At 44.2% G+C, this 12,898-nt stretch overlaps 1 protein-coding gene across 1 annotated transcript in view; it reads left to right on the top strand.

Annotated features, from left to right (window-relative positions):
- The window catches only part of LRRK1 (leucine rich repeat kinase 1), a 246,932-nt gene that overhangs the window by 8,575 nt on the left and 225,459 nt on the right, over positions 1–12,898 (top strand). Inside the window, exon 2 of the mRNA XM_030189745.1 lies at positions 10,459–10,652. Coding sequence (XP_030045605.1) covers positions 10,577–10,652 — 76 coding nt within the window. The 5' untranslated portion in view covers positions 10,459–10,576. The remainder of the gene's footprint in view (positions 1–10,458; positions 10,653–12,898) is intronic.

Here is a 12,898-nt window from a genome sequence, read left to right on the forward strand (position 1 = left end):
AGCCCCCCCTTTCGTTTATCTTGATATAGTAAAGTACGCGATAAGCGTGGTCGCTTTCCTGCCCAGACGAACCGCATTATTTTATCCTGCAGCGTTGTTAAATATCGTCTGGGCATTAATACAGGCAGCGCTTGAAAGAGGTAGAGCAAACGAGGCAACACGTTCATTTTAACTATTGCTACCCGTCCAAACCATGAAAACACCATGTCCCCCCAGCGTTCTAGGTCTGCCACAATGTCCCGGCCTAGTCTTTTGTAATTAGCTTGAAAAAGTTCCGATGTTTCAGAGGTCAAATTAACCCCCAGGTATCGTATATACTTAGAAGCCCACCGAAATGGAAAAGAAGTCTTTAAAGATTCCAAGTCCAGAGCCGGCAGTGTAATGTTAAGGGCTTCCGATTTGTTCATATTGACCTTAAACCCAGACACCGCTGAATATTCTTCAATAGTGCGCAGAAGGTTAGGAAACGATGTCAGTGGTCGTGTAATGAACAGCAAAACGTCGTCCGCAAACAGCGCCAACTTGTGTGCCCTGCCTTCTATGGCCAACCCAAAAATACCCGGTTCTGACCGTATCCGAGATGCAAGAGGCTCCATTACCATTGCGAATAATAAGGGAGACAAAGGGCAGCCCTGCCGAGTTCCTCTGTGAAGAGCAAATAGCCCCGAATTGCCCCCATTGACTCTCACACATGCCCTTGGAGATTCATAAAATGCTTGTATCCAGCCTCTGAACCGATTCCCAAACCCTAACACCTCTAGTGTCTTATACATAAATGGCCAATGTACCCTATCAAAAGCCTTTTCGGCATCTAAACTGAGAAGACACAATGGCCGCTGGCTTCGCTTAGCCAAATAGATAAGGTCTAATACTCTTCTAATATTATCCATAGCCTTACGGTGCGCAACAAAGCCCACCTGATCAGGGTGAATTAGTACTGGAAGCACCGGGGCCAACCTATTGGCCAAAACTTTGGCCAAAATTTTGACATCAGAGTTCAATACTGAAATAGGCCTGTAGGAGCCACATTCAGAGTGGTCTTTGTCCGGCTTAGGCAAGACCGCTATCCATGCCTCTTTCATAGATTGAGGCAATATCTCCCCCCTTTCTACCAGATTGAATAAGTCTGCTAATAGTGGTGCCAATTCTTTAGCAAACATCTTGTAGAATTCATTTGGGAGCCCATCCAAACCTGGGGACTTACAAGATGGCAAGCCATGAATAGCTTCCTGTATTTCTAAGGGTGTAACAGGACTGTCTAGTTGGGCCTGCTGTTGGAAAGTCAATGGTGAGAGGTCACTGTCCGCCAGGTACTCCTCCACAGAGTCCTCGGCAGGGTGTATCTCCTGATCATACAAAGCTTGGTAAAAATCCCTAAAACGTTTACGAATTTCCTCTGAGGTACGTATCAGGCCTCCCTCCCCATCGCGTATCTGTGTGATTGTACGATCTACCTTCTGCCTTCGTAGCTTTATGGCCAGAAGGCGACCAGCCTTATTTGTGTGTTCATAGGACCCCAACCGCTGTCTATTGTGCAAGTGGCTCAGCTGTTCCGAGTAAATGGAATGCAGCAACATTCTCTGATCTTTCAATTCTTGTAAGATCTGTCGGGAACCATTTGCTTTGTGTTGTGCCTCCAGATTGTGTATACGGCCCATACACCCCCTAATCTGAGCTTTGCACATTCTAGATCTCTTACTAGCTAATTTCAAAAAATATCCCCTAGTGACAGCTTTCATAGCGTCCCATACCACATTGAGATCAGGCCCAGATTCCTTATTAAACTCCAAGTATTCGTGTAATACCGCTCTATACCCCTCTGCCACCTCCCCTTCCTGTAACAAACTGGTATTAAGTGTCCATCTCTTATCCTTATATTCTACCTTTATTTTCGGAAGTACCACCCAGACTGGAGCATGATCAGATAGAGTTTTACTGCCTATTGCTGCTGTAGGGCCCCACTCCACTAGAGTTGTGTCTAAGAAAATGTAGTCAATACGTGAATACGTTCCATGTGGTGATGAATAGAATGTATAGTCCCTAACCTTCATGTGTGTCAGTCTCCAAATGTCCAGAGTGCCCAGGGAGTATGTGAAAGAACCCAACGCCTGTGAATCTTTAATACCCTCTAACTTATGTTGCCCTGAACGATCGAGACTAGGGTTCATCACTGTGTTGAAATCCCCCCCCACAATCAATGTGCCCCTAGTAAATGCTGCCAATGCCAGTTTCAGCTTCGCAAAAAACTCCACCTGTCCAACATTTGGGGCATATATCGATGCCAAAGTTAGGTCCACCTGGTCTATTTTGATATGTAAAAATATATATCTCCCCCCCGGATCTTTTTTTACCTCTAGAACCTGTATTGCCAGGGATGAATGCATCAGTATTGCAACCCCCCCTGCCCTTGAGCCCTCGGAGGATGCACAGTGGACTACTGGAAACACCGGATGAGTGAGAAGTCTCTCATGCTTTCGTCTTAAATGTGTTTCTTGCAGGAGGACTATATGGGGACCATGGTGTTGTAGCTCCTTAAATAGTTTCTGTCTCTTCTGTGGCATATTCAGACCTTTAACATTATAGGATAGTATCTTTAGGTCTGTGGTCATGTCTTAATCATACAGTTATAAACATAGCATTCTAACCTTACAGGCTTGGCTGCATACACTTTCCATATGGACTCCCTTCCTTTCAAGCCATTCCCTCCGCCCACTCCCCTCCCACCTCCCTTTGTTCTCCCCCCCCCTGCCCACATTATATCTCCCCTTCCCCTAATTTGTTACACCACCCAGAGACTAAATCCTCCAAGTGGGATTAGAAAGAAATGACCCACCTCCCGGTTAAGTCCCCCGCCCGCCCCTCCCCCCATGGTGTCCTAAGCAGCTCTAAATCTTCGCTTACATTTAGAGTTCCTGCACAAATCATACTTTCTTACACCTCCTACCCCAAACCTTCAAACATGTCCCTAGTAGACAATACACATACTTTCTTAAGTCATGTCCTTACAGTCCGTGGACTCGCTAGACCAGTCCGGTGAAATAAGGACCAGTCCCTTGCACTATTCCTAGTGCAGCACAGATATTTCGTTACCAGATCGTATCTCGAATGCCCCTTCAGCACTTAGAGGCTGCGCGCTTAGTGGGTTCTGGCACTCTCTTCCATTTTTGCAGCTTGGCTCTGGTTACTGGTGCTACTGTCCCAGGTGGTATCTGCTGCGTCACCAGTCCCCCTTTGAATAACGCTTCCCATGCTTCTGCCAGATTTAACGCTCTGCACTTTATGTCCTGTAGTTCAAAATTCAAAGAGAAGGGGAATCCCCATCTATACTGCCTTTGATTTTTAATCAATATGTCCAGGGCGGGTTTCATCAGCCGTCTCTGCTGGAGAGTGTACTGAGAAAGATCCTGATAAACAGAAACCTTAGCCCCTCCATATTCCATGTCTTTTGAGTTCCTTGCTCGGGCCAATATTCTTTCTTTAGCTTCATATTTCTGGAAGCGAACTATTATGTCTCTGGTTTGCTGTGCTTTCCGTGGGCCCAAGGCGCGATGCGCCCGTTCTAATTCTTCCGGTGCCGCACCGGCTTCAGCTCCCATCAGCATACTGCATATGGATTGGATAATCCGGGGCACATCTTCAGTCTCGCCTCCTTCAGGTATTCCACGAAAGCGTAAATTATTCCTGCGGCCTCTGTTTTCTAAGTCATCCAATTTATATTCGAGGTCTGCATTGCGTGTTTCTAGCCCCTGAATCAGTTCTGCATGCCTGTTCAGATGTTCCGCGTGCTCGTCCAGCTTAACCTCGGCCTCCTCCACCCTGCCCCCCAGCTCCTTCAGTTCTGAGCTCAAGGTATCCATCCGCTCCAATATCTCATCTTTTGAGTTCTTAATCTCATGTTGTATATTAGACAAACAATTGCGGAGCTCGCCGGAGATACCTTTTTTTGATGGTGGAGAGCGGGTTTCTGCCATAGATAGGGCCGAATCTGAATCAGATGGTGAGGCCCGTTCAGGAGATTCATGGCGGTGTGCACCTTTTCCACCCACGCTTTTCTCCCGCTTTTCAAGGTCCTTTTTACGGGTGGAAGCCGCTTTGCTCATGACGATTTCGCTGCTTGGGGTGCAGGAGTCACTGAACTCCCCTTTTTTTTTGATTCGGAGCTGCTTAAGATCGCTTTTGATCGCTGCAAACGGACTTTGGGAGACAGAGCAACGCGGCTAAGCGACCATCTCGGACGATGACGTCACTTCCCTACTGCCCCATTTTAAAAAAGGCCCTTTCCACCGCTGCAGTAAAAAGTGGCCCAGCGCAGACCAATTTTACGCTCCAGAACTTTTACCACAGCTTAGTAAAAGGGCCTGTTAGAAAAGCAACAGAAATCCGTAATTCAGCCGGAAAAGAAATAGAGTCAGTAGAGTATAAAAAAAGAAAAGAGAGAGGAAAGGAGCAGGCAGTGATTTCAAGGTGGCGGAATCTGAATTAAAAGAATTATCTCAGCTAGACTTTAAACAGAATCTTGAGCAGATGTCATCGATGGCTCACTTAAGTGGGAAGACGTCACAGTTTGCCTCTTATTCCAGGTTCTAGTTGGAAAAAAAAAAAAAAGCAGCTGATGAAACCTTTTCATGTAGTTACGAGTCTTTAAGTCTCCATCCTTATAATCAAAAGTAGAATTTAATTTAGTGACCTTTAGCATGACATACTGAGATTTTACAAGAAATAAGTGATCCCTGTGACAGTGATAATTGAACATTTCCCTTTGCAAAGCATTTTAGATAGTATGAACAGACCAACTGGGGGTGGGGGGGGGGGGGAGTTGACAGGGACGTGGCTTGTACATGTCTGAAAAATTTATACAGTGAAATTCACAGGATTTGAGTTAGCCAGAGTTTAAAATTTGTGAGCGATAGTCTGTTCGCCTCTTTTCTGTATAAATATTGAAACTGGAAGCAGAAAAGGGGAACAGACTGTGCATGCGTGTGTGCATTTGCCCTTCAATAAAAGTATCTTCAAAATTTGGAAATTCAGATTTAGAGAGTGGATTTTGCCAGTCCTGTTAAAAGAGAGAAACTCTGCAATGAAGGTAAAGGGGCCTCGTGGGCATTTTCTCTTAGATTTTCTGGGGGATTGTTACCGTTAATCTGAAGGTCATTAGGGGTCAGGGGAAATTATGTAAATCAGACAGTGCCATCTTTCTTTCAGCAGTCACTTTCTGAAATTTATTTACTCTCCTGCTTCAAGGAAAGATAATTGACTTCTTTAGAATTGCTTTTATGTTGCTTTAAGTCGCTTGATTTTCTGCCTCATTCAAATGCTGCATTTTCTGCCTCATTCAAATGCTATTCACTTGTCCTTTAGATTGTAAGCTCTTTGAGCAGGGCCTGTCCTTTTATGTTAAATTGTACAGCGCTGCGTAACCCTAGCAGCGCTATAGAAATGTTAAGTATTAGTAGTAGTTGCATTTTCACGCTTGGTTGCAAAATACTGAAGTAGAAAATGGAGTGGCTTAGAAAAGTTTTTTTTTAGGCATAATCTGTATATCATATTTAAAAAAAAAATCAGCGTTGAAAAAAAGTACAAGAATACCTAAATTTACTTTAGAGAATATGCCTAAATTTCCTTTGAGTTTATAGAATACGCTGAGCGCCCCTCTGCGTGACTAAATTTAGTCACGGGCAGTTATGCCAAGTAAAATTTAATGTAAATGCTGACATCTAAATTAGGCGTGGACTGGGTGTATTCTATACCGATGCGTGTAGATTTTAGAAACGCCCACAATGTACCCATTCCACGCTCATGGCCATGCCCCCATTTTCAACTACGCGACTTAGAATTTACGTGCATCACGTTACAGAATACGCTTAGATAGTTGTGCGTGTAAATTCTAATTAATGCCAGTGTCAGTTGCTTGTTAATTGGCAATGATCAGCGTTAATTGGCTTGTGAACTAATTAAGTTGTGCGCACAAATCTAGAATATGACTGGATTTTGCACAACTTAAGTTGCGCTACATAGGATCTGGGGGATTTTGTATTGAGATGAACCAAAAAAATAATATAAGATGATACCTTTTTGTTAGTCCAATTTGATACATTTATTGATTGATTGATTGATTGAGACTTGCTATAAAGCCATTCCAGCAAGTAGTTCACAGCAGTTTACAATAAAATTAATAACAGAACGTATAGAAAAAGAGCTACAATTTTTGATAGGAAAGGAAAGATAAGCCGTATTCAAACGAGACAAAAGACAAGACAACGATGGCTCAGAGACAAACAAGTACTAGGTCTTTTGAATGGAGAATGACACAGGGACAAATGTTCTCCCCGCTCGTCCACACAGGCTCCGTCTCTGTCCCTGCCCCGTCCCATTGTCTCTGTCATGTTCAGAAGTCTCGAACAATTATGATTTTATATTTAAATCTTTTTATCAAACATATAAATGGCAAGTGACCGACTCACCTGCAAATGCACAGTAGAGACTTCCCTCTCTGTCCCGACCTCGCGTCAAGACAGGGAAATGGAGTTGGAGTCACTGTCGGACACTGCCGCCTGGAAACGAACATCGCGTGCACCAACCTCCACCCTCACCCCCCATTCCTGCCGCCCTCCTCCGCATCGGGCCCCCTGCACTGACCTGACAGTGCCTCTCACCTCTGGCACTGAGGGGGGAGGGAGCGGCGGCGAGGAGGGTAGCTGGAAATCGCGCCCGTTTTTACGGGCTTAACGGCTAGTTAAAGTATAAAAAGGAACAATATGCTGTGCAACCATTGTGTATAAATTACAAACAGAAAACAATAACAACAATGAGCAGCTATAACAACCCTCCTCACCACCACCCTCTACCCTTCCAACCCCAACAATAGCTGACTTCTGCTACCCCAAGGAATCCTAATCCACCCTGTTGAAATGTCCAGGGGTACAAGTACAACCCGTTCTGTATGCCCTAGAGGGGAGAAGCACTGTTATGATTTTTTAATCTGTGGATGAGTTAAGAAGTTATCAACAATCTCAGGATTCAGTCTAGCTCTCCCGTCTTCCACAGTCCCTCCTGCAATAGAAGATGTCTTCTTCGAAGATGTGCTGGTAGCAGAATATACAGGATCCCCCCCATGCAAATTTTGCTAGTTGTGGCCAGCATGTTTGCTTGTTTTTCCACAAAAATCAAAATATTGTCTGCATCACTCAAACATAAATAAAATTCCAGTTCATTAACAGGCTTCAAAAAAGTAGAAAATGAGACAGGGACAAAGTTTGTCTCTGTCCCCATCTCCGCAATTACTGGTCATTCTCTACTTTGGACTTTAGTCACAGTGAAAGAGCTAAGAGCAGCATCAAATTTGCCTGGACCCAAGTAAAACTGTGTTTCTCTGGGTCCCTAACACAGGTGGATACATACCTGACATCAAAATCTCTTTTGGGAAGTACGAACTCCCCCTCAAATCACAAGTCAGGAACCTTGGAATATAGTTAGATTCAACACTTACTCTGACTCCCCAAATCCAAGCAACCTTCAAGAGCTGCTCTACTATTTGCAACAGCTACGCTGCCTCTCTCCTTACATCGAGAAGGTAAATCTTATCCCAGTTGTACATGCCATGATAACATCAAGACTGGATTACCATGTTAGTTTGGGACTCTCTTTCATACCTAAAGTCATTTTTCATGCTGCTTTTAACTCCTAATCCTTACTCGTTCAGTACCCATGTTTTATCATCCCCACCTTAGTAATCCCCTTATCTCTTATTTGTCCTGTTTGTCTGGCCTAATTAGATTGTAAGTTCTGTCAAGCAGGGACTGTCTGTTCATGTTCAAGTGTACAGCGCTGCGTACATCTAGTAGCGCTATAGAAATGCTAAGTACTAGTAGTAGAATTAAATGACTACTGAGAAAAAAACAGAGCAACTGACTCATCCAGTCTGCCCAGTTATTCTTCTTTATGCTGTTAAAGGCCAACCCATCTGCAAGGTCTTGCTTGGTACAGGGCGGACTTTGTTGTCTTCCTGTTCCTCATTTTAGGGAGATGGGCATGCATCCACTTCATTTAGGGGCCTTTTTACTAAGGCGTTCCTAAAAGTGGCCTGTGCTGATGTAGACACATCTTTTGAACGTGCGCAGATCCATTTTCACAGCACGCCTGGAAAAAAGGCTTTTTTTTTTGTGCCGGGAAATGGACACGTGGCACAATTAAAACCAGTTTGCATCCATTTTTGGGCTGAGACTTTACCGTCACCCATTGACTTAGTGGTAAGGTCTCATATACTAACCAGGCGGCCAGCGCGCCTAAACTGCTGATTACCGTCGGGTAAACAGCATGCAGTAGAAAATATAAAATATTTTCTACAGTGTGTTTTGGGCATGCGTCAAAAATGGAATCGGCACCCGGGATACGCAGTAGCCAGGTGGTAAATGCAATTTGAGCGTAGGCGCCTTAGTAAAAGGGCCCCTTAATTTGGATTTTGAAAATTTGAATTACTTGCCTTTTCCAGAGAACAGCTCAAGATGAGTTAGAAACAGATTCACAAATCATTTCACTGTCCAAGCGAATTTACAATCTAAGCTGTTCCTGACGCAATGGAAGGTGAAGTGACTTGCCCAAGGGAGAAGCAGAATTTGAACCCAGGTCTCTCTGGCGGTTAGCCTGCTGTTGTAACTACTCCTAACAATTTCAACAATAATTCTTGTAATTTTTAAATTTTGTAAATTTTGTTATTTTTTAAATTTTGTTATTTTTTAAGAGCACCCTCTGATATTCCCACTATAAGAAGCACAACAAATTTACAACACCACAAAAAATTTACAAAAATTTGTTGTGCTTCTTATAGTGGGAATATCTGAGGGTGCTCTTAAAAAATAACAAAATTAAAAAAAAATTAAAAATTACAAGAATTATTGTTGAAATTGTTAGGTTTATTATATCCTGGTTATAGTATTTTGTCATCATTGATTTAATTACCAGAGATTAGTGGATACCAATTTCAGTTCGATTCTGTTGTAACTAAATTGTCCATCAGGTGTGAAAAACTTGCAGGTTTCATTTGGTTTGGTTTTGAAGAAAGGAAAGTCTTGGAGTCGGGGAAATATGATAAGAGACATTTAAATACCTCTGTGGTACAAAATTGCATCGGAGGCAGGTTATTTTCAATTGAAAGAAAGCTGTGGAATGCAAAGTCATAGGAGAGAGGTGAAATGGGGAACACTTCGGAATAATTTAAGGAAATACTTTGTATGGGAAGGGTGGTGGATGCATGGAATAACCTCCCCAGTGGAAGCAGTGGAGACAAGAATGGTATCTGAATTCAGGAACGCATAGATTTTCTGTGAGGGAGAGGAAAGGGTTGTAGAGCTGAGAAGTTGGTTTGCATGGGCAGACTGGGTAGGCCATATGGTTTTTATCTGCTGTCATAGTAACAGTAGATGTCGGCAGATAAAGACCTGTACAGTCCATCCAGTCTGCCCAATTTCTTATATATGGTATGTATACCTGATCTTGATTTGTCCTTGCCATTTTCACTACTACTACTACTTAACATTTCTAGAGCGCTACTAGGGTTACGCAGCGCTGTACAGATTAACAGGGCATAGACCGTAGAAGTCTGCCCAGCACTGGCCTTGTTCTAAAATTTCTGAAGCTGAACATTGTCAAAGCCCCTGAAATGCTCCACTCTGGCCTATCCAAGTCTTATTTAGCCTCCATCAGGTCACAGGCCGTAGAAGTCAGCCCAGCAGCGGTTTTCCTACCTGATCTCCTCTAAGCTTCTTTGGATCCGATCCTTCTAACCAGGATTCCTTTGTGTTTGTCTCACACATTTTTGAATTCCGTTACCGTTTTCATCTCCACCACCTCCCGCGGGAGGGCATTCCAAGCATCCACCACCCTCTCAGTGGAAAAATAGTTCCTGACGTTATTCCTGAGTCTGCCCCCTTTCAGGTTTCGGTATTTCTCCATCAGCATATCCTTGATTGCAGTATGGGCAGGGCCGCCGAGAGGGGGGGACAAAATTCCCCGGGCCTCCGGGGGGGGCCCGGCACCGCTGCCGCAGTGCGGCCCGCCCACTCTCCGTTGCTCCCTGGCATTGAACTTAAGCGCCTCACCTTCGAAAGCGCAGCAAGCAGCGGCAGACCAGTCCTTCCTTCCGTATCTCATCCTCGCCTGAGGTAACTTCCACGAGGGCGGGACACGGAAGGAAGGAGTGGTCTGCCGCTGCTTGTTGCTGCGCTTTCAAAGGTGAGGCGCTTAAGGTCGGTGGAGAGAGGGTCCGGTGGAGGGGGGGCCCGGTGACCTCGGGTGGGGGGGGGGGCCCGGGGGCGGCCTTGTCCCGGGCCTGGCCCAGTCTCTCGGCGGCCCTGAGTATGGGTGCCTGGCGGCAAAGCAGTGAAAACACAATCTGCCACCATTGATTTCTTTGCATAGAAACCTGCTCTGAACAGCTGATATTTTGGTGTCTTTATTTTGCAGGGCGGATGGTGATTCTGACCACTTAACATTTCACAGTGAAATGTGCCTGGAGACCAGCATGCACTTCGCCTGTACCCTTTCGTCTGAAATACTGTAGAAGTTTGACTTGCAGAGTTCAATGAAACCAGATCCCAGAATGTACTGGTGCGTGGGTGCTGAGGAATCCAGAGAGCGAAAGATGGACCTGCAGGATGGTAAGTAAGCAACTACTGAATTCCCTGTTGTTTAGCATGCTGTAGCCTGCTTAGGAAATCCTGAAGTACTTAGAATGTGTAACAGCAAAGTCCTTTTACAAAGCACTTCACTGTTAGCAACTTATAACATGCATTCGTACAATTTCATGTTATAAGTTGCTATTCTCTTCTTTTTACATAGAGAGATGTGGTGGCCATGTTAGTCCACTTTTAAAGGTAATCAGTAGAAACAGAATAAAATAAAACAGAGAAAAGAAAATAAGATGATACCTTTTTTATTGGACTAACTTAATACGTTTTTTGATTAGCTTGACTTGACTTAGCACTTGACTGCCTGAAAACTTTGTGTTAAGCAGCCCAGTCACATTAATTCTGAAGAGCCTTCAAAACCATTTTCAATAAATATTTAATAGCTGTATAAAAGTGGATATGTGCCTGGGAAATTGTTTACATAGTAGATGACGACAGAAAGAGACCTGCACGGTCCATCCAGTCTGCCCAACAAGATAAACTCATATGTGCTACTTTTTGTGTATACCCGACCTTGATTTGTACCTGTCCTCTTCAGGGCACAGACCGTATAAGTCTACCCAGCACCTAGAACAACAGAAAAAAAAACAAAAAAAAAACTACGCCCCTGCCCTAGTGTAAAACAAATAGAGGATGTAACACTCCCTACGTAAAATTTTTTGTAGATAATGGATCCTCTCAGTTATCCAAGCCATAGTATACTCCCTCATGTAAGGCTCCTAAGGTAACAAGACCTATGAGCCAACCATAAGGGACTCATCCCAGAATGAACTAAAATCAAATTCACTTGGATTTTAGTTCACTCTGGGATGTATCTGGGCATCACATGAGAGTCCCTTATGGTTGGCTCATAGGTCTTGTTACCTTACATAAGTACATAAGTATTGCCATACTGGGAAAGACCAAAGGTCCATCGAGCCCAGCATCCTGTTTCCAACAGTGGCCAATCCAGGTCACAAATACCCGGCAACATCCCAAAAATGTACAAAACATTTTATACTGCTTATCCCAGAACTAGTGGATTTTCCTCAAGTCCATTTAATAACGGTCTATGGACTTTTCCTTTAGGAAGCTGTCCAAACCTTTTTTAAACTCCGCTAAGCTAACCACCTTTACCACATTCTCTGGCAGCAAATTCCAGAGTTTAATTACACATTGAGTGAAGAAAACTTTTCTCTGACTCGTTTTAAATTTACTACATTGTAGCTTCATTCCATGCCTCCTAGTCCTAGTATTTTTGGAAAGCGTGAACAGACGCTTCACATCTACCCGTTCAACTCCACTCATTATTTTATAGACCTCTATCATATCTCCCCTTAGGAGCCTTAAGTGTGGGATTATTATCAGGGCCGCAGAGAGACAAAGCCGGGCTTAGGGCAAACATCCACCTCCGCCCGCCCCGCCGCTGCCCCGCTTACTTGTCCTACACTCCTGCTCCAGGCTGTCACTGCACAGCAAACTTCCCCAGGGCCCGGCGCTAGCATTGCTCTCCTGTTCTTGAGTGCAACAGCGCCACGGAGCAGAGTTTCTTCCTTCCTTCCTTTCTGCAGCGTCCAAAGAGGCTGTTTGGACACAGCAGGAAGGAAATACTCTGCTCTGTGGTGCTGCCATTCACGGGAATATTACTACTACTACTACTATTTAGCATTTCTATAGCGCTACAAGGCATACGCAGCGCTGTACAAACATAGAAGAAAGACAGTCCCTGCTCAAAGAGCTTACAATATGAGAAATGGAAATGGAAATGGGACTTGATACACCGCCTTTCTGTGGTATTTTACAACTACATTCAAAGCGGTTTACATATATTCAGGTACTTATTTTGTACCAGGGGCAATGGAGGGTTAAGTGACTTGCCCAGAGTCACAAGGAGCTGCAGTGGGAATTGAACTCAGTTCCCCGGGATCAAAGTCCACTGCACTAACCACTAGGCTACTCCTCCACTCATTCCACCAATAAGAGCCAACCTCATCAGTGATGTCACAATGGCTTGATTGCCCGATACTTGGCTCTGATATTGTGATGTCATAAGGGAAAGGGGGGGAAAGGGAACTGGGACTTGATATACCGCCTTTCTGAGGTTTTTGCAACTACATTCAAAGCAGTTTACATATATTCAGGTATTTATTTTGTACCAGGAGCAATGGAGGGTTAAGTGACTTGCCCAGAGTCACAAGGAGCTGCAGTGGGAATCGAACCCAGTTCCCAAGGATCAA

This window comes from Microcaecilia unicolor, chromosome 1, assembly GCF_901765095.1.
Source record: "Microcaecilia unicolor chromosome 1, aMicUni1.1, whole genome shotgun sequence".
NCBI classification, from domain to species: domain Eukaryota; kingdom Metazoa; phylum Chordata; class Amphibia; order Gymnophiona; family Siphonopidae; genus Microcaecilia; species Microcaecilia unicolor.